The sequence below is a fragment of the Panthera pardus genome, unplaced genomic scaffold (genome assembly GCF_024362965.1).
Source record: "Panthera pardus isolate Hobbes unplaced genomic scaffold, ASM2436296v1 HiC_scaffold_16, whole genome shotgun sequence".
NCBI lineage: Eukaryota > Metazoa > Chordata > Mammalia > Carnivora > Felidae > Panthera > Panthera pardus.
In genome coordinates this window covers 93,808,645-93,834,678 of record NW_026526721.1, presented here as the reverse complement: position 1 = coordinate 93,834,678, position 26,034 = coordinate 93,808,645, and the positions used below count along the sequence as shown (strand labels likewise).

At 41.0% G+C, this 26,034-nt stretch overlaps 1 protein-coding gene across 8 annotated transcripts in view; it reads right to left on the bottom strand.

The window, feature by feature from the left end:
- Positions 1-25,782, bottom strand: part of TNIK (TRAF2 and NCK interacting kinase) — a 396,523-nt gene extending 370,741 nt beyond the window's left edge. For 4 of the 8 annotated variants that reach the window (XM_019463165.2, XM_019463166.2, XM_019463167.2 and 1 more), the window contains exon 1: positions 25,336-25,778. In XM_019463165.2, the coding sequence (XP_019318710.1) occupies positions 25,336-25,392 (57 nt within the window). In that variant the 5' untranslated portion in view covers positions 25,393-25,778. Of the gene's footprint in view, positions 1-25,335 lie in introns of all 8 variants that reach the window. The other 4 variants (XM_019463162.2, XM_053903641.1, XM_053903642.1 and 1 more) reach the window with 3 other exon arrangements.
- Between the last annotated feature and the right edge of the window lie 252 nt (positions 25,783-26,034).

Here is a 26,034-nt window from a genome sequence, read left to right as displayed (position 1 = left end):
CTCTGTCTCTCTCTGTCTCAAAAATAAATAAACGTTAAAAAAAAATTTTTAAATAAAATACGTGGACGAAAACCAGCTTGTAGGAGCAAAAGTACACTGAGTTCTAAGCAAAATAACTGAAAACAGATCCCACCTGTACCCAAAAAAGTAATTTCCAATTTTTTCAAAATTCATGTAACTAACCAGGCAGAAAATCAGGTTAACTACAAAGTAATATCAAATTAGCCCCAAACGTCTCTTTTACAATGTTAAACACCACAAGCCAATGAACCACCTATACAACTTGGTGAAGAAAGGGTGGTGATAAAGTAACTGTATTCCCCAATTATTGTTCACGAAAAAAGCAAAAGACAATTTTGAAGCTATGCAAGAACTCATAAAATATGACAAATACATAATAGTCATTTAAAAAGTAAAGTATATATTCCAGCTAACTGAAAGGCAAATCAAAAATAGAGAATTCAAGAATATAACAAGGGCAAACTACAACCGATTTAGTACAGCTAATTTAATGCAAAATACAAAGACTATCCCTGAAAAACAATGTATTGTTTTTAATACCTTCAAATTTTAACACTTAATCTTTAAAAAAACTAAGTATATAGTATTAAGACAGACAACATAACATATATATCCAATTTATAATCAGGTTGAATTAAACACTGGAAAGAGCGAGAGAAGCATGGGATCAGGGTAGGGGAATAAGGTTTCACACTTTATTATGCCATAGGGACATTAAAGGCTCCCATTTTATTATTAATATGTGTAATTTGAGAACTACAGGTTTAAGTACATATTTAAATTGCATTTTTGAAAAAAGTTTATATAGAAAAACAATAGAGGGTGACTGGATGGTTCAGTCAGTTAAGCGTCCAGCTCTTGATTTAGACTCAGGTCATGATCTCACGATTTGTAAGTTTGAGCCCCAGGTCAGGGTCTGAGCTGGCCGTGCAAGGCCTGATTGGGATTCTCTACCTCTCTCTCTGCCCCTCCCTTTCTCGTGCTCTGTCTCTCTCAAAATAAATAAACATTAAAAAAAAAAAAAAGCAATGGAGACACGAAGGAAAATGCAACTTTAAAAATGACAGATGATCAAACATATCATATGTATAAGTAATCAATAAAACCAAATGACATAAACTTTCCCTCTGAAAGAAAACCTTCAGATTAGGTCCAAAAATAAAATCTTATTCACAATACATACTTTCATCAAATCATAAAATTAATCAAATCCTAAAACGTAAAACTAATACAATGTCAATTATATCTCATTAAAAAAACAACAAAATCTACTATGTATATGCTCTTTCAAGAGATACAGCAAAACAAATCTATACAAAGTCTAGAAATAAAAAGAAAATAAAAAATATCAAGCAACCACAAAGAAACACTTTTAAAAAACAAAAATAATTTCTTCAAAAGCACTGAGTGATGGATAGAATTACTGAATCACTATATTGGACATATGAAACATATGTTAACTATACTGGAATTAAAATTAAAAATTTAATAAAAATAATAATAATAATAATAATAATAACAAGAATAATAATAATAATTTCTAAGAAAAGCCATTACCTGGGGCAGAGTGTTTTGGATTCATAAAAGTTACAATCTACTATGAAGTTGTAACCCTTAAAACTTTATACAGCAATAAGACTGACACATATAACACACACAAATGACAGAAACACAAATTATACCAGGAGACTAGAAAGCTATTTTTGTGTGATCATTCTTCCAGATGAAATTTAGAATCATTTCCTAAAATCCTAAAACAAATTTTTCTTGATATTTTTGTTGAAATCTCATGTTAACACAGGAAGAACAGACACCTTTACGTTACTAAGTTTTCCTATCCAGGAACATGAAATATCTTTGTATTTACTCAAGTTTTCAGTATATCCTTTGTTAAGATTTAAATTTTTCTTTATATAAGTTGTACAGAAGAGTTCTTGTTAAATTCATTCCTAGAATATATATATGTATATTATATATATATAATATTATATATATGCATATTGTATATATATATATGTTTTTCGTTATTATTGTAAAGGTATCATTTTTCAAATATATTTTATAATTGGTTATTTTGGCTCACTAATAAGAATCCTATTGGCTTGGGTATAATTATTTTATATCCACCCACAGTGCTAAATTTTTATTGTTCTAATTTCTTTTAGTTGATTCTCCTAAATTTAAGGTATCATCTGTAAATAATGAAAGCACCACTATCATCTAATCCTTATAATATTGGTTTCAGGGTGCCTGGGTGGCTACATTGGTTGAACACCTCAGCTCGTCATGATCTCATGGTTTGTGAGCTCGAGCCCTGCATTGGGCTCTGCACTGACAGTATGAAGCCTGCTTGGGATTCTCTCTCTCTCTCTCTCTCTCTCTCTCTCTCTCTCTCTTTGTCCCCTCCCTGCATGCTCCCTCTCTCTCTTTCTCTCAAAATAAATATACCTTTAAAAAAATGAAAGGAATATACCAGACATTCCTTGACTAACGATGATTTGACTTACAATTTTTCTACTTTAAGATGGTGCAAAAGCAAAACGCATTTAGGAGAAACCATACTTGGAATTTGCATTTTCCTGGGCTAGCAATATTCAGTATAATACTCTCTTATGATGCTGAGCAGTGGCAGCGAGCTGTAGCTCCCAGTCAACCACACAATCATAAGGATAAGCAACGGATACACTTACAAACTTTCTGTACCCATATAACCATTCTACTTTTCGTTTTCAGTACAGTATTCAATCAATTACATGAGATATTGAAACCTTTATTATTAAATGCTCTTTGTATTATGTGATGCTGCCAAACTATAGGCTAATGTAAGTATCCTGAGTGTGTTCAAGGTAGGCTAAGCTAAGCTATGATGTTTGGTAGGTTAAGAGTACTAAATGCATTTTTGACTTAAGATATTTCCAACTTACAATGGGTTTATTGGGGCATCACACCATTTTAAGTCAAGAAAGATCTGTATATCACTTAGGGTGTTTACAAGTGCAAATAAAAGAACACGCAACTTCAATGGCTTAAACAATGAGGAAATTGTTAGCTAATATTATATGAAATCTGGACTCAGGGCAGTTGTAGCATTGATTAATTCAGCTACTCAACAATGTAGGGACCTAAGTCGGTTTTTCTATGATTCTCCAGGCTTTCCCCTCATGATTGTCAGATGGCTGCAGCAAATCTAAGTATCATGGTCTTCTACACAATATCCAAGTACAGAAGAGGGTAAGTCTCATTTTTAAAAGCTCACTTGTAAAAGTGAGAAAACCCTTCCCACAAACCTCCCTGACTCCTCCATTGTGTCACATGACTTGCCTAAACTCATCAACAAAAGGAATGGAATCCAATCCTAAATCTATTCCACATCCTCCATGCTGGGACGAAGGAGATGGGGATCCAATCCAATCCTTAATCTATTCCACCTCTTCCATGCTGGGACCAAGAAGATGGAGGTCCACTTCCTCTGAGATTGTGGGAGGGGTAAACATCAACCCAAATTCAGAGCAGGACATCAAGAAAGGAGATGGGAATGGCTGATAGGTAGTTAACCAACAGTATCACCACACAGAGATTCTCCGGTGTTTGAAGAGTAGGGATGAAGTGGGCTGTTGATTTTAAGCACATTCTCTATCAAGAAAGAATCCCCTTATTCTCAGTTTAATAAGAATAACTGGAATGGGGCACCTGTCTGGCTCAGTGGGTAGAGCATGAAACTCTTGACCTTGGGGTCGGTCATGAGTTCAAACCCCACATTGCACATACAGCTTACTTAAAATAAAAAGATTAGGGGTGCCCGGATGGCTTGGGTTGGTTGAGCATCTGACTCCAGATTTCGGCTCAGGTCATGATCTCATGGTTGTGAAATCGAACCCCACATTGGGCTCTGCACTCACCATGGGGTCTGCTTAGGATCCTTTCCCTCTCCCTCTGCCCCTCCCCTCCTTTCACTCTCTCTTAAAAAAAAGTGAATTTCACTCTCTCTTAAAAAAAAGAATAGTTGGGGGGGGGGGGCTTTGGGGAGAGGGGTTAAATAAGAATGACAGCTAAATTTTACCAACGTCTTTTGACATCTGTTGAAATGATTCCAGAGTTAACATCCTTTGACCTATTAATGTGTTGCATTAATAGATTTTCCAAGAAGGAAACAAAAGTGCTTAAAAGGCATTTTTTGTGTTTTCAGTTCCATACTGATTTGCAATATTTAGGCTTCCTCATACAAAGCTGGGCACACACATTGCTGCTTATTAATAAACAACATTTCATATACACACACTTATTAATAAACATTTCATATATATACATATGTGTGTGTATAATATATATATGTATGTGTGTATATGTATATGTATACACACACACACACACACACACACATATATTAGATCCTATGTCAGAAGCATTGAAGAGGGAAAGACTAGACTCAGAGGGTGGCAGGCAGCAGAGAAAGATATAACAATCCAGACATGGAATACTTCAGCCTGTTCTGGGCTAAGGACAGCAGAGCAGGAGAGATGCAAAGGTTACTTCTAAGAAACAACTCCCACTTCACCCACATCAATATTTGGGATCAATGGCACTCCCACCACAGAACCAATGACATAGCTTTAAAGTATTTCAGCTCCATGAAACATCCCACTCCCCATCCCGGTCCACTTCCCCCACTTTCCTCACCCCTATACAGCTAGCCATGCACCCCAGAGCTCCTACCAAACATACCTGTTTTTACGTTTGTCTCTATCACTACACTTCAAGCTCCTTGAAGACACAGCCTATACCTTGTAAACCTACATATACCCAATTGCTTGCACTGCCCCAGATTCACAGTGGACTCTCCAGTTGCTTAAAAAAAGTGATGCTGGTGCTGAACATGTTGAAAATTATATCATGCATTTGCAATATGGCAGGCACTGTCCTAAGTACTTTACATAAAATATGGTTTTTTTAATTCCTGCAATATCCCCACACGTCATTATTATCTGCATTTTACAGGTGTGGAAAAAAACCTAAAGAATTTATATAACTTGCCCCAAGTTGCAAACCTTTTAAGCTGCAGCACCAGGACTCAAATCCAGAATTTGACCCCTAAGGTAACCTCTAAGCCATTCTGCTTCCTGTAATTCGAAAAACAAATGAGATAAGCTACAAGCTCACAACGAGCCTAAATTATGTCACAATCACCTCCCATATAGGTTACTCTCCGTGGAACTGCCAAAAATGCTCTGGGTGACTTCACTGCCAAGGTGTCTTCTGGAGAATCCTAACCAGACGCCAGAGGCCATCATCATTCATTTGCACTCCCTGATTTTAGAAAGACTGAGAACAGGTTGAAGATTTGAACATTTCAGCACAAATATGCATTGGAATAGGCAGCACATGCACCTCGCCATCCTTTTCCCCATCTTCCACCAAAGCCCTAGGCACATTTCCCCTTCAGGATCCCTTACATGGTCAGCCGTGTTCAGGAATCTCAGCACACCTCAAAAAGAATGAGATGGAGTGTGACTATATCTGTACCCGTTTCCCTCTCCTTTTATTACTGCCCCAAAGCCTATAAAAGCTTGGAATCTATTAATCCTATGTTTATAGCAGGAATTTCTCTTCATTATTACCTGCAAAAGGAAAAGTCAATTTAATACACTTGATTTCAAAGATTCTATCCAGTGAAGCCAGAGTCCATTACAGTCATATCAGCTAATTACTATAAAGTGCAACAGCCTGCATTTGTAAAAGAAAAAAGAATCCAAGCTTAGCAGGCTATATAACCAGTAGGAAACATGGGAACATGATGATCGCCTTTGTCGCTGAATTGCATTTTTAGATCTGATGTGAAAAGCTCCCCCTTCACCTTGTTCTGTTCCCAGAATGCCATTTCACTGCCATGGCCTTATCCTTCTACAGCTGTAAGAAAGAAACCACAAGAACCAGTGAGCACTCACTAAAGCTAATCAATATGTAGAAGCTAAAAATAAAACAAAGAATTAGACATATGTCAGCACAGGCAGAGGAAAGGGCCGTTTTCCTCGTGCCCCAAGACTTAGTTCTAGGCCAATTCTTGTGACTATTTCTGTGATTCTCTGGGATTTACAGGTGCAGGAGGTATTCAAACACCTGAATTTCTGAAGAATACCTGAGTCCTTCCTTCTGCACAGGCAGAATTCTTTCCAACACCAGTCAGAGAAGAGGGAGGGAGTCTGCAGCCAAGGTGGGACCCATCATTCCCAACTTCTATCAGGTAACTGAAATCCATGTATCATCCACTGCCACACCAAGAGGCGACCCTTGAACTTCACCTGATGCCTCTGGGTAAAGGAGAGAGAATCTTTCTTTACATACACCTCACAAAAGTAAACTTAGAAGGTTCCAAATGACTTCATTCAACAGATATCTGAGTGCCAACAATGTACATTAATGACAGGTGCTGAAGATATCCAGGGGATTGGTAACCAGCCCATTGGCAAGTTAGCTATCTGCACCATGATGTAACACAGTGTCCTTTACCCTGCCTTCCCGTTAGTCACTGGTGAAGCTGTCCCACAGTAAGTGCCTTTTAGAGTCCAAGGAACAAAAGTGGGAATATAACCACCATATGTTTTCAGTAACCTGTCACAATAAAACTTCACCCATGTCCCATTTACTGAGCCTGGGCTTATAAAGAGGTTTATCGTGTGCTTTGTTAATGAACCACTTTAACATGTGAGGGGAGACAGAAAAACAATATTTAAAGGTCATTTCACCATCTGAGAGCCCCTTTCTGCTTCTTCCCATTAAAGTTCGTGGGACCCTCGAAAATTTCTAATAATGCCGATATGAAGTCCAACAGTTGCCTGGGACAATTTTTCAGGAGTGACTACACTTTCTTAAGGTTTGATTTCCCAATAGCACAATCCCTCCTCTTAAAGGCTGAAAACACACTAAAATTATAGCCAGTCTCCCATCCATTCAGCGCACAGTGGGGCTGCAGAATCTAAACAAGATAATTCCAGGAATGCACCTTACTCTGAAGTATGTGTTAGACATTCTATGGGACACAGATGGAAAACAGGCACTATTCTTGTCCTAAGAAGTTTATAACTTAAAGACACTAATGACTATATGGGTAAATAATTCTAAAACAAAGAGCTGTGGGTGATATACAGTATAAACAAAACAAGACAGAAGAACAAAGTAGATAGAGATTAATGTGAACAAGGTAGAGAGATGTCTTACTAACAGGGGTTTCTGTAGATTGATCAGGGTCGCAAAAGGGAGACTGGATGAATTTATCAAGACCTGTCCAACAACCACTCATGGTGGGATCAGTATTCTGACCTGAATAGGGTACAGCCCTAAAGATCCTGGGTCAACCCCAGCCTTATTCCAGCCACAGTAAGTCAATTTCTGATCAAATTTTCAGATTCCTAAATCTCTCCAAAATCAGGAAGACGCTGCACTGGAGAGCAGACAGTTGTTCCAATACTAAAAAGGTATTTCTACTATATATTGAGAAAACAGGAAGTAGCAATGGCACAGTGCTCACATTTCATACTTTTCAAAGTCAGACAAGCCTGGGTTCAAAGCCAGGCTCCATTATTTCCAACAGGTCACTTAACCTAAGCGTGCGTTTCCACATGTGTAAAGTTAGAAGAAAAACAGTACACATCACAAAATCTGACTGTGTACATAAGACCAGACCTTTAAAATAAGTAGCCCAGTGCTTCACACATGGCAAGTGGTCACAGAGGATATTAGCTATTAATAGTGCCATTATCATTATTAAATAAATTATATTCCAAACAGTGTCAGGTGTATCTATGTGATGGTGCGACCTGAGACTCAGTACCCTAACCATATCATGTCCTGGGACCTGGAAAGATGAGGAACACATCGCTGCCCTAACCAGGGCCAACATGAGCCAACAGCCTGTGTTCCCCTCCCTCCCGGCCCCTAACTCAGCACCTGGCACAAGCAGCCCCAAAAAGCTAAACATATGTTCCGTCTCCACTGGTTTCAAGGACATTCCAGCCTGTCTCCCAGCTGCTCAGAGGGAAGGGTCATACTCTCCCTGCTTCCCCGACCCCACAGGGGCACACAGGACAAAACTGCTCCTTACAGTTTTCTGGCAGTGACATAATCTGACAGTGTCTACAGATTTTCTGTCTGTTTTTATAATATCCAAGACCATGTGAGTCTGGGGTATTTCAGTGATAATTGGGGATTTCAGTGATAATTGGCTCTCAGCCCCGACCCAATTCTGCTACTTCTGGTAAGTTCCCAAGCCTCGTTCCTTGCCCACATTTCCCAAAGTGTGCTCTTGTGGCCATAGTGGCTACTGCAGCTTGCAGCAACTTGTTCCTCCACGAGGAAGGACCCTTCCAGGCTTCAGCTGTAACCCCCAGAGCTCAGCTCTTCCGTTCTGAATTCTGGAGAATGCCTTTTATCAAGTGATCATAGCTCCTTTCAGCATCTTGTCTTCTTCGAATCTCTACACAGATACCAAATGTCATTGCACTTGACGAAAAGTAGCGGAAGACACGTCTAATTCCTCGGAGTGAACATTTGAAGGATGGATAGGTGTTCATTACAGAGTTGGTGGAGCAAACATGGCGTTCGGGGTTTCCCAAGAAGCAGAGGAAATGCCACGTATGTTTCCATCTTGCAGCTGGACTGTACCTGGTGTTCACCAGTCCAGGATATCCAGGGCCCTGGCAGTGCTCCTAGTGCTCAGAAGGTGTCCAACAGATGAACAAGAGGCCTCAATCAGCATGGTGGACATCAGCAACTGTAGCGTGTTATGGCTTCTTAAAATGGAGAACACATACACCCAAACTATGTGAGGGCCACGGAGTTGCAAATCTGTGGGCCCCAGGCTAGATAACTGAACTCCAATTTGCAAACTAAACTCCCTCTAGGTGAATCGTATGTCGTCTTATGAACTAAGCTAGAGCAGTGAACTTCAAACTTTTAGCTTCCTTACCCTATAAGAAATACATTCTACATTGTAACCTAATACACATGTATATACAATATACGCACAGTAATAGTTTTCTACTCTATTCTAATTAATTTTCTAAAGCTAATTGCAACCCATTAAACTAACTCCACAACTCATTACAACTTGAAAGACCCTGAACTGGTGTATAGTGAGGGGATAGTGTGGTGACTGCTGATACTGAAAAAAAAAAAAAGTAGATCATCAAAGACCTTGCTAAATTAAGGAGTGTAGCTTTATGCTGTACGTCATGAGAAGCCATTCATTTCATTAATAAATAGATAGGCAAATAAACAAAACACAGGTCCTGCCCTGTGGGAATTACAGTCTCCTCTGGGACAACGGGTTGGGGGAAGAGACAAATAAACTATCTGTTAACAAGAGAGGCCGGAGGTGACTTCTAGGCAGAGAGAGCAGCATGCAGAACAGTAGAGGGGTGAGTAACTGCCAGAAACACCGCGAGAATTGAAAGTGGTTCAGGAAGGAATGGCTTCAGAGAGGAATAGCTATCCTAGACCTGGCTCCAAAGTTCTCCTTTCTCTGGGAGGGGAGATAAGTTATCAGCCACCTTATCTTGAAGGAAGTTATTATGATTACATTTATAAAATATGAGACACCCTTCACAATAAGGGAGACATAAGGTAGGTAGAAGGCATAAGGTAGGACCAGAGTCCCCATCCCTCAAGGTAGAGAGGAGAGGGCCTTCCTAGAAATACTGGAGTGGCCTGACTGGGGAATCTGCCCTCGTGGTATATGGAGCTGGTACAACCGTGAAGCAATGTCCCAGACAGATTACATTTTAACAGGTTTTTTGAGGTGTAATTTACATACCATAAAACTCATTCATGTTACCACCATCCAATTGTAGAACATATTCCATCACCTCAAAAAGACCCCACACGCCTATCTGCAATCACTCTCCGTTTTCATTACCAGCCCTAGCCGACCACTAAACCCACCTCCTGTCTCGACAGATTTGCCTTTTTAGACATTGCACATAAATAGAATCATAAAACATGTGATCTTTTGCGCTGGCTTCTTTCACTTAGCAAAACATCCACTTTGTAGCTTGTATCAGTACATCATTCTTTTTTACTGAATAGTATCCCATTGTACCCCATCACAATTTGTTTACCTCTTCATCTGTCGATAGACACTGGAATCGTCCCCACTTCTGGCTATTATGAACATTCAGGTTACAAGTTTTTGCCTGGACATATGTTTGCATGTCTCTTGGGTAGACATTCAGAAGTCAAATGCGCTGAGTCATAGAGGAAACTTATAGTTAACTTTTTCAGAAACAGCCAAACTATTTTTCCAAAGTGGCTTAACCATTTTATATTTCCACCAGCAGAGTGTGACAGTTCCAGTGTATCCACATTCTTGGGGATATTTTAAAATCAGATTTAGATTTCTAAATGGCATGAAGCATAGTTTGAATAAAGTTTTCACTAGCCGCCCTGTGAACTGTGGAAGTCACATGGCCTCGTAATTTATTCACATTCCAAATTTCACTGACAGTTAGAAAAGAAATGATCAGAGATGTTCATTTGAAACATGCTTGAAATCACTTAGTACCAAAATGCAATATCAAACAACCAGTTAGACCTAATGGTCACAGAAAACTTGACCAAAATATTTGCCGAAGGGGAATTATCAAGGAACCAAGCACGACAAACGAGAATGTGCCTTGCACACTAAACCGAGTCTCCACAGGAACAAAATGCTAATTGTGAATCCTGCGAAGCAGCAGCAACTTACAAAAGGCAGGGACTCGCAAAGAAGGCCAGGGAACTATTTCTTTAAATCTGATGCAACTTGCATTGTATCAGGTGATGCGCTACAATAGCAGAGACCCTGCTTCCAGAAAAGAAAAGAAACAGATCCTGGCCTCTAGGGGACAGTAATGTCCCTGCTGCTTTGAGAACCCCAGGTACCTTTCACAAACTCACAAATTAAAGGAGGGAGTGGGCACCCAGAGATCCAGAAAGAGCTTTGGTTCAGAGACCAGAGGGACACCAAGCTCTCAAATCCCTGCCATTCACATTTTCTAATCTAGAAAACAAACCTTCTGTCTGGGGCTGGAATCTCTGTACCTCTAACATTTTACTTTGAGTGTCATACATATTTCACGGAAGGTGCACAATCCCCTCTCCACAGAGAGGCTTCCTCCTTGGGAAGGACCTTTTTTGCTCTTAGGGATGAAGACCTATGCTAATTCCCCACTAGCACTCTTCCTGGTACTATCAGTTAAGTGGAGATTTAGGTACCCAGCTGGTTAGGTTCCAAGAGATTTCCCCTGCTAATTTTCAGTCACTCAAGGAAAACAAGGAGTAACTAAAATTGAATTACCATGATTTTAAAGAAACAGTGTTCTTTCCCCCACCACTCCCCCCCCACCACCAAAATGTGTAAACTTGGGTATTTCACACTTTTACATCTGTTCTTCTCCAAAAATAAAAGCTGTTTATATTCAAGAAATTATGACTACAATACCAGTGCGAGTTACATCTTTAAAACACTCACAGAGAGAACATACATATTGTTCTGACCAAAAGTGTGTGTGCAATGTTCTTTCCCGGAGTAGCATCTGGGTATTAAGCTTCAGGGGAGCACAGTAGAGCTTTTGCTTACTTGTCCCCATGAAAAGAAAACTGAGTTCTCTCTGACTGGTGCCAGCGTTAGTAGTTTAAAGAAAAGAGAACAGAGGGGTGGCCTTTTAGGAAGAGCAAACACTTGGCTTTGACTTTATCAACCACACTTGAGTAAGACACCAGCACCAGAACCATCCAAACTCAGTTTCTGGCCTCTAAAAGAGTCAGTCTTATGAGTTCAATTGGAAAACTAGAGCAACTCCAAAGCTCAAAGGGCCCTTTTACCCATGCAGATGGCTACAAAGAGGCCATGCTAAATTCACAGTTTCCTCAGAGCCTAAGATAGCACCACGACAGAAACAAAACTGTCCCAAACTTGGTCCTAGAAGAACTTTTGGAATGACATAATTAATTCCCTGCCCCATGTAGAAAGTAACTAACATTCCTGACTAAAATGCTTGCACAGTGGGGTGCCTGGCTGGGTCAGTGGGTAGATCCTGTGACTCTTGATTTCCGGGTTGTGAATTCAAAGCCCCATGCTGGGTGTAGAGATTACTTAAAAATAAAATTTTAAGGAAATAAAATAAAATAAAATAAAATAAAATAAAATAAAATAAAATACTTGCAGTTAGCTATTACTTTAATGACATTAAGGCCTCTTCTGAGAAAGTTGGATCTGTCCTCCGATTGCAATATTACAAAAAACTCAATCATCTTTAACTAGACATTTTTTATATCCAACCTAATGATGATTATCTAATATCTCTTTTCCCTGTAAAATAGGCCTTCTTGGGGTGCGTGGGTGGCTCAGTCGGTTAAGCGTCCAACTTCAGCTCAGATCACGATCTCTGGATCCGTGAGTTCGAGCCCCGCGTCCGGCTCTGGGCTGATGGCCCAGAGCCTGGAGCCTGCTTCTGATTCTGTGTCTCCCTCTCTCCCTGCCCCTCCCCTGTTCATGCTCTGTCTTTCTCTGTCTCAAAAATAAATAAAACGTTAAAAAAAATTTTTTTAAATAGGCCTTCTACGATGGGAGTCTTTGAATTTGATTTTTTAAAAGCATCTTCCCAGCAGTAAGTATGAAATACAATTTTGATATATGCTCATTATCAAGTTGTATACAAAGTTACCTTAACAACCATAATGGTCACCAACCTCCCCCAAACAAAAAAACCATGTAGTATAAGAAGTGTGTTTAAGAATTACGGATTAAAATAACAGCACGGGACATCTTTGTAGATAGGTAAGAGATGTTTGGGGATTGTTACAAGGACAGTCTGTAGGATTTCTCAGTAAGGGGATCCTTTAACTTGCTGCCTAGATTCCAAAAAGTCTATTTCATTTTTCAAGTTTCACAAAATAAACAACCCAAAGATTTCAGGCTTCAAACTAAGGTAGGGTTGAAAGAGCTGTGAATATGGATTCTTTTTTTTTCAGCTTTTAGGCAAATGCCAGCACCTCCTGGGGCTTCAAACTGAATCCCCACAGGTCCAAAGGGAAAAACAGGAAATTAGCACCAAAAGGATGCTTCTTAGTCTTGGGACTGTGGCTTTCTATCCCCTGAATAAACATGCTAATAAACAAACAAAATAAAATAAAATAAAATAAAATAAAATAAAATAAAATAAATAAAATAAAATAAATAAAATAAAATAAAAAACAGCAATGCAAAGAACAGTCCAGGATTATCGGGTGAAAGTTGTAGACTTTTGCACTTCAAGTATCTCCTGGTCTTACAAACAATTAAAATGCATATATTAGTGTGAAATATAACATTCCATATTCCTAAAAGTATGCATCTTCTACAATTTGAAGCCATACATCTTATGAAAACCTGGCAGTTACCTTATATAAATAAATCACTATTTTCTACTCTGCAACATTTTCAGGCAAACTCAAATTTCTGTGGATTTGATGTTTGTCCCCCATTCATTAGACACCAAGGTCCATGAGGACAGCACTCACATGTGTCTTTGCTACCAAATTCTCAGCATGTAGCACAATGCTAGGCACATAGTAAGTATATGCTCAATTAATAGTTGTTGAATGAACGAATGCACCAGCATGAAAGACAAAAGAAAACTGTATTTTAAAAAATTAGGTCAGTGATTCCAAAACTCTAAAGTACATCAAATCACCTGGAGGGCTTCTTAATGCACAGGTTACCGGGCTCCATCCCCAGTTTCTGATCCAGGAGGCCAGAGAGGTAAAACCAAGAGATGAGCATGAGGCTACTAATTCAGGGAGCTCACTTTGAGAAACACCGTCTAGGCAGTTAACCTGTCAACCAGCTCTTAGAAAAATCACAATGCACAGGAAAACATTCACTGAAAGTCTACCAACTGCAGAATCCTCTACCGAGTAAGCCACGCAGGTACTGCTCCAAATGCTATCAAAATTGCCAACACAAGACATACGTGCAAGGGGATGATACACAGACACATGTCCAAAACAGCAAGAAATCATTAGTACAGTCAAACTAAAGATGTTTCATTTCTCCAGTGCATTTCTTTATGATGTATCCTACTGTGCAGTTTAATCTATTTTTCTCAGATGGAAATTACTAAACCGCAATGCGTAGCAGTTCTTTCTTGCACGACCCCACTTCATTTCACTTACTAATGGGAGTTTCATCTGAGGCCAGGGCAGGAAATGCAGAGAGGGAGCCCATTTTAAAGCTTATTGATGTTGTTTATACTTTAGTGTATGTAAGGAGGAGAGCAATGATCAAGACTCAGTTCTTAATGATCAGAAAGGAAGCAGAGGCATTAATAAGGTGCAAATTTAATCTAAACCGCCACCAGGTTTAACAAAAGGATACACAGAACAATCCAAGAGAATCCCAAACTCTAACTCTGACCATTGCGTAGCTTTGTAAATCATAGTTAGCATGAACTTTCAAAGGTATACGTTTCTCATGACCCTGTTCTAAATGTAAATGCATTTATATCCAGATCATAAGCAGAGAGGGTATCTAATTAGATAATGTTTGCAAGTACTTTGAAGATATTTAAAGTGCTCTATAAATGCTAATTATTATTATTATTATTATTATTATTATTATTATTATTTAAATACAGTTCGCAATTACGGCTTACAACCTATTCCACCCACCACACTGCCATAATTTGAATACAGGCAGCTAAAAAATGAAACAAAACAAAAAATCCTAGAAGTAGAAAAGATGAAACCATGTCCATATGAAGCTCTAGATTTTTACCAGTCATAAGTAATTTATAAGCATTTCAATTTTTTTTTAACGCTTATTTATTATTGAGAGACAGAGAGAGACAGAGCATGAGCATGGGAAGGTCAGAGGGAGGAGGAGACACAGAATCCAAAGCAGGCTCCAGGCTCTGAGCTGTCAGCACAGAGCCCGATGCGGGGCTCAAACTCCCAAACCGCAAGGTCATGACCTAAGCCGAAGTTGGACATTTAACCGATTGAGCCACCCAGGCACCCCAATTTATAAGCATTTTAAATAGAGGGCTGGGATATCAAATCCAGTAAATCTAAGCAATTGGCCTCCGCAAAACGGACAAACCCAAAGTTGTGTCAATTTTCAGAATTTCTTACTTATAAACCTAGTGGAAAGCAGATTGTGGTCCAGAACACAAGGCTCTTTATTTACCCTTCTGGCTGCCAGCCGCATCTTCCATTTTCTCCACTGCAATCTTAAAATATCTACATCATTCTGAAAAAAGTATGACTCAAGATTTTGATTTTAATAATCATCAGACAGATAAAGGCTTGAGAATGGTCCTTCCTATAACATATCTTCTGACTCATCTTGCTAGCTTCTGCAATAATCACAAATTGAGTGGTCTCCCGTTCTTAAAAAATGGAAATCTTTGAGCCTGATTCCACATCTTCCAAACATACCTGTCAGATGATTTTCCAAAGAGAATGACAGATTAAATGTAAACATCCATTATACACAGTGTACAAGAAAATTATTGCTAATCCCAAAAAGGTTCACATTTTAGGTTTTTACATTTTTAAGGCAAGAAAAAGAACAATTAACATATTCAAAGCTGACTTTGGTTCATTGAAAAACAAAATCACAAGGAAGAAATACCTTGGAAACAACACTCAAACACCATAAGCTCACCAAAGAGAGCTTGTGCCCAAATGAAAGGCTTCTGGGAAACCTGTGAACTTTAGGGAGATAATACACCAGATAATTCTGATGTCTTGACAAGGTCTGCAGGGCAAATAATGACCATGGGAGTCACGATGTGCAGTGGCTTTGGAGCAGGTCGGTTGTAAGTTCCGCCATTTTGTAGCTCTATGACTTTTGGTAAATACGATGATTTTTCTAAGCCTCCTGTGTTCATTTGTGAATGCTAAACGCCTACCTCACAGAAAATTTGGAGGCAATTTGACAATACCAAGAGCTTTATACACTTTTGTCATAAACTACACTTCTAAGAAGTTATTCTAAGGACACAGAGATGTACAGAAAGACTTACATATATTTATTGAAGCATTATTTACAAGACTTGAAAAGTTAGAAATAACCAGAAGCTTCATCAATAGGAATTGTTTAAATATTATCATTCATCCTCACGACAAAATGGTAAGCAGTCATTAAAAACATATGGTTAGAAATTTGAACACTAAATACTTAAAGAAATTTTAACATACTAATTTCTTTCTCTTTTTTTTAATTTGAGACAGAGAGAGAGAGAATGCACGAGGGGGAGGGGCAAAGTGACAGAGAGAGAGAGAGAGAGAGAGAGAGAGAGAGAGAGAGAGAGAGAATATCTCAAGCAGAGTCCATACTCAGTGCAGAGCCTGACTCGGGGTTCAGTCCCAGGACCCAGGGATCATGACCTGAGCCAAAATCAAGATGCTCAACTGACTGAGCCACCCAGGTGCCCCAGTTACATACTAATTTCTAAGCATGATAATAGGATTGTGGTTATGTATTTTTAAGAGTGTTTATCTTTTAGAGATGCATACTGAAATATTTACAAATGAAATGATATGATGCTTGAAAATAATACGGGGAGGAAGTGGACGGAGGTGTAGACAAAACAAGATTGGACACGAATGGATAATTGTTAAGTCGGGGCCTCATTCTACTATTCTATTTTAAATATCAAGGTATTTATTTATTTTTTTATTCAGATTAAATTCACACTCCATAAAAATTCACCCTTTTGAAGTGCACAAATGATTTTTTAATATGTTCACAGAGCTGAACAACCATCACAGTGGTCTAATTTTAAGACATTAGCAGGCATTCTCCACTTCTGCTCAAGCTGCAGAAATCCACTTTTCTTCTCTATAGGTTTGACTATAGATAAGTGGAATCCTATACTATGTGGCCTTTTGTGTGTGGCTTCTTTCACTAGCATAATGTTCATCCATGTTGTAGCATGTATCAAAACTTTCTTTTATTGATGAATAATATTCCATTGTATGGATATACTACATTCTATTTATTCACCCATCAATTCATGGACATTTGGGTTGTTTCCACTCTTTTAAAAAAAATTAATGTTTATTCATTTTTCAGAAACAGAGAGTGATGGGGGGAGGGACAGAGAGAGAGGGAGACACAGAATCCAAAGCAGGCTCCAGGGTCTGAGCTGTCAACACAGAGCCTGACTTGGGGCTTGAATCCATGAACCGTGAGATCATGACCTGAGCTGAAGTTGGACACTTAACCCACTGAGTCACCCAGGCACCCTGGGGTTGTTTTCACTTTTTGGCTAGTATGAATAATGATGCTACAAACAGGGGTACCTGGGTGGCTCAGTTGGTTAAGCATCTGACTCTTGTTTTCAGCTCAGGTCATGGTCTCAAGGTTAGTGAGTTCAAGCCCCACATCTGGCTCTGTGGTGCAGAGCCTGCTTGGGATTCTCTCCGTCTGCCCCTCCTCCACATCCATGCACATTCTCTCTCGCTCTCTCTCTCAAAATAAATAAACTTAAAAATATAAAAACATAAAAAATAAATTTTGAAAAATGCTACAAACATTTGTGTACAAGTTTTTGTTTGGATATACGTTTTCAATTCTCTTGGGTATATATACCTAGGAGTGGAATTGCTGGGTTACATGGTAACTCTATTATTCAACATTCTGAGGAACTGCCAACCTCTTTTACAAAGTGGCTGTAATGTATAAGCATTCCAATATTCCTTCCAATTTTATGTAACTTTAAAATCCCCCCATGACAAAGAATTTTTAAAATTATGTTATAGAAAAACATTAACAACATGCAAAAAGGGTGATTGTTAAGTTTAAAACACAGGTTGCAGGGGCACCTGGCTGGCTCAGTCAGTAGGGTATGTGACTCTTGATCTTGATGCCATTATTCTGAGCCCCACATTGGGTATAGAGTTGACTTTAAAAACCAATAAATAGATAGTGGGTGATAGGCATTGAGGAGGGCACCTGTTGGGATGAGCACTAGGTGTTGTATGGAAACCAATTTGACCATAAATTATATTTAATATAAAAAATAATAATAAAATAAATAAATAGAAACAAACAAATAAATAAAAGCAGCAAACAAGTGAAAACACATTTTTAAAAAAACAGCTTGCAGATAATATAGACAACATGATCTTAATTTTTAAAGCTATCCACTTAGCTATGCACAGAAAAGAACTACTAAGCCATATACCGAAAGGAGCCCTGGAGCCCCAAAGGTAATCCTGGTGGGGAGTCTTAAGAAAAATCAAATATATGCACTGCCTTCGTGAAGTTTACTATCTAGTAGTGGATATAATCCAGGTCAGAAAGTTCTGAGTGTGAGGTCAGTTCTGAAAGGGTTTACAAGTGGAATGGATAACTTCTTTCTGAGAGAAATCAGAGGAAATTTGGTGGAAAAGGTGGCATTTGAATGTTTACTGTTAAGGTAGTAGATACAGAAAAGGAATACAGTAAAACCTTGGGTTGCGAGCATAATTCGTTCCGGAAACATGCTTGTAATCCAAAGCACTCGCATATCAAAGCAAATTTCAAGAACCATTGGCTCAGTTGTGGTCATGTGACATTCGGCATCTCCTACCACTCGTACTACAAGACACTGATCGTTTACCAAGTTATAAAATTTATTTGAAATGTTTGCTTGTCTTGTGGAACACTTGCAGCACAAGTTACTGATGCTCCGAGGTTTTACAGTATAAGGTACAGCACCCCCTAAAGAGCATCCATGGGGAGAAGGAAGCTGTTCTCTGAGGCAGGAGTAAAGCATCGGTCATCAGAATTGCAGCGCATGGTGGGAGGCCCAGCTGAATTATAGCTGGTCTTACTGCTACACTAAAGAGTTTAGTCTTTGGTCTGTAGACTGTGAGGAGTCAGGGAAGGTCGTGAATAAGAAATACCCAGACTGAAAATGTGCTGTTCGAAGAGTAATGTCACTGCAGTGTACATAGAGACTAGTCAGGAGAAGGCTGATGGTAGAGACGCAGGAGGCAAGTCTCGTCATGGATGCTGCCCAGGGCACAGTCACCTCAGTGGTTGTAGGGAGGAAAGGAGCAAAAGGCCTCATGCAATGGATAGCAAGGAAAGATGGTTAAGATTGGGGTGAAATAAAATGTGTTTTGAGAATTTCAAGGCACCCCCTTGAGACAACTGGAGAACAGCCGAGGCATGTAAAAAGCAGAAAGCAAATCATCTTTCTCTAGAGGGAAATAAACTTCCAACCAGAATGAAAGAAATTACAAGCGGAATTCATCCAACATTTTCTATTTAAGTCCTCCCTCTCTCTCCTCTAGGAACCTTATATTTATATGAGCAGAATAACATTTCATTCAAAAAATATCACCCAGATTTTCTTGGAATTCTCAGCACACTGCTAGTTCAGGCCCTGTTCTCAGACAGCTACTTCCCCCACAGATATGGTAGAACCAATTTGACATAAAAGCAACTTTCAGACACAAATTATCCCAAATTCTCTCAGAAACACAGACTCAGAGACTGGTTGTGCTCAGCTGGGCATGGCGGCCATGATTCAATCACAGTAGCTCAAAACTGGGTGGACTGGAGAACTGTACCCCTGAAGAAAGGAACGGTGTAGGACAACAAGGACATGAAGACTAATACCAAGGCAGAAACACAGGAAGACTCAAAATTACAAGGTTTCAAAGAGCCTTACAGGTAAGGCAGTGGGAAATGTGATATTTTCATAAAGGAAAAATGTTAGGTGTTCTTTCATCAACAAAATATTCCATGACTTCCTAAGTGGACAATTAGGCAAACAGCAAACCATGACTTATGTTAGCTTTTTTACTAAGATTCAGAACACTGAAAATGATTACGCATATTTCTCTGATGTTCTGATAACTCCCACTACACCCTGTTCTATTATGAGGCAATGTCATGGCAAAGAAAACACCTGTTTAATATCTCTAAAAAACAGCAAATATATCTAATTAAAAAACTACTCTGCTGTTATTGTTTTCGAGACACTGTTATCTTATCAATTCTTTCAACTTTGCTAAACTCTCATTTAAGACCAAATTTAACTAAGTGCTCTGGGATAAGGAATTAATAATGTTTCAAGATTTCCTTAATCCCCATGAGACCTCTGACCAGGTTTTAAATACTGGACTAGTATTGTATCATTTCAGGTGGCCACTCCCCTCCCAAATACACAAACTTTGAAAAGGCACACGCAAGGGGTGCCTGGATGTCTCAGTTGGTGGAGAGACCGACTCCGGTTCAGGTCATGATCTCGCAGTTCATTGGTTCAAGTCCTGCGCCAGGCTCTGTGCTGACAGCTCAGAGCCTAGAGCCTGCTTCAGATTCTGTGTCTCCCTCTCTCTCTACTCCTCCCCTGCTCATACACACACTCTCAATCTCTCAGAAATAAATAAACATTAAAAAATTAAAAAAAGAAAGTAAAGACACAGACATAATAAATGTGGCTTTATTTAAACAATGTTTAATCCACAAAGAAGGGAAAAAGTTAAAAAAAGAAAAAAAAGAAGAAAGTTTTAATGAATAATGCTGATACCTGGTACTGGTTTAGAAATACACCAGGGGCACCTGGCTGGCTCAGTCCTTAGGGCATGTGACTCTTGATCTCAGGATTGTGAGTTTGAGCCCCATATCTGGTGTAGAGATTACTTAAAACTAAAATCTTAAAAAAAAAAAAAAAAAGTAGTGAATGCTGATACTGGGGCAAAGGTCAACCCAGGCCAGCAGAGAAACATATAAGGTCATGTTGACACATATAAAGGAAAAGGTACTTTTAAAAGATGCAGGACCTTCTGATATCTTTTTCTCAGAGCCATTTTCAATTAGGTGCAATCACTGAGATGAAATGTTGGTAGAATCAAGTTTCCTATAAAATTCTATTTAATCATGGAATAGTATATTTGTGTAGAGCATTACATTACGGTTTTATTTTCAAAAAAAGCATTGCCATAAATACTTTGATTGTTAAAACCAGCATATGAGAAAGGCAAGCAGTTGAAATCATTCCCATTTTTAAATTAATTATGGTTCCAGGACTTACCCAGAGTCACAGAACCAATAAGACATGGACATAGAATGCAGTACTCACTCTACTCCATTCACCAACTCATTCATGTATTCACCTGTTTATGCAACTAACTGCAGTGACAGATTCAAAAATGGGCAAGGCATAACCTCTGGCCTCATGGAGCCCACAGTTTATTAAGCTGGCAGAAAAACATCCCAATGCCATTTATAACACAAGAACAAAAAGTGCAGTGGGAAAGATGCACGTGAGTCTTCCAGATGAGGTCAGTTCTTAAATCTATAGGTCTTAACAGACAAAGAAATAGCTAGGCCTGGAAGGCAGTGAGGGGCAGGGGGAAAGACAAGCAGAGGTCATCTAATTCTGTTCAAATAGAAAACTGAGTGTGAGTCCTGGCAGAAACATAGTGTATGAAGTCAGCAGAGGCCAATCTTGGCCTTGAACGCCTTCCTCTGTGGGCCAAACTAAGGACAGCCAAGGTGCTCAGACTCATATATGCTAATCTTCAAAAAGCTTTCTGGCTGATCTCACCTCATATGTAATAAAGCCTACTGGTGGCAAATTTCATTTCTTTTAATACTGTGATGTCTTGAAGGGAGAATGACTCAAGCCATGAGTTTGAATGAGTAGATTGTTTTCTGTAGCCTATGTATGTATACACATATTGCATACACCCACATGGATAGTTTATAACCATAACACTATATATGAGTATCCACATAGATTATGCAAAACATACATAAAATTCTACAAACCTCACATGGAGAGACATCTGAATAATGTGTGTATCTAGACTGACCCCATGGGAGATATTCAGATGGAGACGGGTTACAGAGAGAGGGTACTATGCAGGACAACCATCTGTCCTAGATGATTCAGTCATTTGCCAGCAGAGGAAGAATTGAAGTTGGGGGGGGGGGGGTTACAAAGTGAATTCTAAAGGTATCTTAATGCTCCACGGTTTTATGTATTATGAGTTTACCTGCATGAAGCAGTTTCTTTATTCTCGATAAATAAAATTCCATGACTCCGGTGAAATAATTCCTCTCTGCCATTTTTTTGTGCTCAGGCAGAAAGTGTATTATTGATTTCTGATTCAGCCACAGACAATGTGACTTAGAGAAAGGAGCACTGAATGAGAAGTCAGGAAACCTAGATTCTCTCCCCAAACCACCGTTTTCCCCTCCCTCACCCCCACCCCAGCAGAGAGGGGGCTGTGTGACCTTGGGCAATGACTACAGTCTCTGGGCTTCAGCTTGGTATTAAATGAAAGGAGTGGGTAGGTGTTCTCTAATTCTCTTCCAGCTCTTAATCTATGAAACCATCCCCCTCCCCTAACACTTAGTTTATCTCCAGAGCTCTAAAAATCAAGACTAATAAAAGTGGATTCAGATCATCTCTTTTTCAGCCAAAGAAGATCCTGTTTTATCTTATTTTTTAAAACCATCCAAATCTTGCATAATTCAAATGATCAGTGCTGTCACTGGTTGCTCTGGTTTAAATTATGCATTGTTGCTATTTGGGGAGAATGTAGACTAGGTCCAGTCTGGGATCACTGGCTGAGAACAATAAGCCCCCAAAGTGAGAAGGATAAAGGCCTCTCCAGACAGGATCTGCTTTTAATGCACGGAGCTCAGGGTTTACAAAAAAAGCATTGATTGTGTACATTAAAGAGCCACCGAAACAGCAAGGGATTGGTAAGGCTGCAGCAAATTCTCCTAGATGCCACTGACCTTGGCTGCATTTCAGGGGTCAGGCATTCCCCATAAGGTTCTCAGCAGGCTGGCTTTCCTGAGGGGTTAGGAACAAATGAGACCTCTCATCCAGATAAACCCACCTCTCCTAATTTGAGAAGACAGAAATTATCTGCCCTCTGATTTGTGGAGATCACCTGTGTAGCCTTTGAACTCAACAGCCAGCCTACACACCTCACCCCCTACAAGGCGGGTCCTACACCCCAGCCCTCCCGGGTGCAATTGTCTCCACATCAGCATGTAAGTCCTCTAGCCAGCAGTACCCATCTCTAGAGCTGGCCTTAGCCCTCCCTCATTCCACACCTCCTACAGGCAGAAATACAGGGGCAAAGCACTAAGCCCAGGCCACAAAGAGCAATTTCAGGGAATCCTGCAAAGATATCTTTTCAAAATACAGATCTCTGGAGCACAGGCCTCCCATGTGTGAATCACACTCCAGGCAGGCCGGTGAGCCCTCGTGGTTCCTTACAAGCCTGCAGGCTCTGTGTGCTCGTATCTCAAAAAACCTTCCCCAGAAAAAGCCCACAAGGGACACCTCTGACCAAGCCCAACTTAAAAATCGCATCAGAGCCCTTTCCATTAGAGGAGCAGTGTTGAGATTCTAGCTCAGGAAAACCACAAGCCTTGCCCATTGTTCAGATTCCTTCCCCATACCCCACACCCCACCCCCTACTGGGCTTTTGCCACTTTCCCCTACCCGGTAGTCTGGGCCATCCATCCACCTGATTAACCCGCTGGCAGTAACTCCCAGTGCAGAAAGTAGGGCAAATGAACATGCACAGTCTGTAAAGCAGGAAATCACAGACTTAGCCAAAGCACCCACCCGGTTACCAACCCCCACCCCCAGCTGCCCAGGGGGCAGCGGTTTCTGAATGTGGCATTTCTGTGCCAGGAAATAGACAGCTTACTGTAATATCACATGAATGAGCTTTTGCTGCCCAACTATCAAAAAAGCTATTTGAAATGGCATCTCTGTTCCTTCTCAACCCCTGGACGGCCTTGCAGAAACCCTCACCTCTTGGAAGAATTAAGAAAGGGAAGGGAAGTTAAAAAGAGGAGGATTCATGAGACTAAATAAAAAGTACCACTTTGACAGTAAAGGTAGCTCTTTAAAATAACTGTAGAGAAGGAGGTACTGTCAGGAGAAGTAATGAAGATTCAGGTCTATAATCCCAAGATTTAGCATCAGTCTAACAATGTATGCCTCAGGAGGGCGTGTGAACTTCCAAGCTTCACCCATCCTGTGTGTCTGTGTTGAGACCCACCATCAATTCTATCTCACCATCCTCCATGCTTCAAGTATACATGCTGTGGCTTTTTTTTTTTTTTATTCTTGGTTCAGGAGAGGAAGAAGCCATCCTTAATTGGTGTCCAATCCTCATCCCCCTCTGCTGCCGCCACCCACACCCCTCACCTCCTTTTCCGCAGGCAGCATCTAATTAAAATGGCAAGAAAGCTCTGCCCCCTTCCCCGATAGAGTGTGTTGGGATTCAGAGGTGGGGGTGGGGAGGCGTCGAGGCTACACTGGGATTCCTGGTATTCTGATCTCAAAACAACAGCAAAATGGATTCTATAGCAGTAATGTCTTAGTCAATACAATGAAAAGGCGTCTGAGGCGATTCACGCGAAGGTAAACGCAAACCAGTGGGCCTGGAGGGACGTAGATGCTCTCTACAAAGGACTGGCCGCGCGGGCGCGCGAACACACACACACACACACACACACACACACACACATCCACACACACACACATACACACACACTCACGGGAGTTCCGGTCTGACTGGGGGAAAGCAGAGAACACATCCTTCCACCTGCTTAAGTTCAACCATAAAACTGAAATGTCAGAGCCACAAAGTCAGAAAGCACAGGCAGGTCTAAGTTAAACCATAAATAAAGGTGACTGGCAGATTGGCATTGAAGAGAGCGCGGAGAGGGAGTCGGGGCTCAGAAGGCGGAAAGGGGCTAGAGGAGGCAGTTGCCATCTACAAGACCAGCACAGCAATAGCTGTCCCCGTGGAGCGGCAGGTTCGGCTTCGTGGGGACAGTCAGGCTCACAATGTCATCTTGCAGGTAGCTGGGAAAAGTGAGTGGCCAGTGCTTCTATTCACGCTGCTGTTACTCTCTTTGCAGAAAGGGGCAGTGGGGTCTCGCGCCTTGGCACCAGATGACCGTCTGGGGCTTGTGTGCACACACCACGCGCGCGCGCGCACACACACACACACACACACACACACACACACGAGCCTTTCATTTTAAGGCTCTTACGCTGGTCTAAGATGAAACTGGCATTAGCTCCACTGGTTCTCTGGGGAGCTTCGGCCACAACCAAAGGAGGACACGTAGTGCACAGCTTTGAGAGGAGACTTAGCCAAGAGCACCTCGGCGGACCCCGAATCAAAACCAGAAGCCAGGTTCTCTCCGAGTCGCATTCTCCCTCTGCCCAGTAGCCCCCGCCCGGGTTCACGCACCGAGCCCGTTCACCCCGAAACAAACCGCTGGGAAGAAATCAGAAAACATGTTCTACTCACCCTCAGAGCCGAGAGATCGATTTCATCCAGGCTACGAGCCGGGGAGTCGCTCGCCATGTCTACTTCTTCGCGGGAGAAATGGTCCAAAACCACCCTGAAGCTTCTCCCTTGGAAATTCCACCTTGGTCTATTTTACTCGCGTCCTCATGCGGGTGTCGCGCCAGAGGCCCCGGGCCCAGCCTCCCCAGCCCACCCCGGCCCCGCAGCGCCCGATCCCGATCCCCCGAGCGTCGGTCCTCCGGGTCAGGGAGCCCAACCTGCGTTGATCTCCAAGCCCGGAGCCGCGGTGCGTGTGGGCTGCGCGCCCTGCTCAGCTAAGGGCGCTGGGGCTGCGTGGGTGTATTTAAATGGGACATGCTTCTTTGCTTGTGCGTGGATGGCGGCTGCATTGGCTGTTATAATGAGACACATCAACTCCTCCACTCTGCTGGGGGGTGGGGGTGGAGAACCACACAGAACTGTCTATCACCGCTTCCTGGGAGGAGTAAAGGGGGGGGGGGGGGGCGGTGGAAGGCGGAGGAGGCGTGGTCTCCGACTGGGGAGAGGCCGCGCTTCCTGACCCGGTCCCTCTGCACCAGCGTGGTTGGGGGAAGGGCGCGCACCCTTTCCGCCCAAGCTTTTGCAGGCTAATCTGGATGGATCTGAAAAGCTGTTCCTGGACCCTGCCGTGTTTATCGTAGGGGTAAAGGGACTTTATTT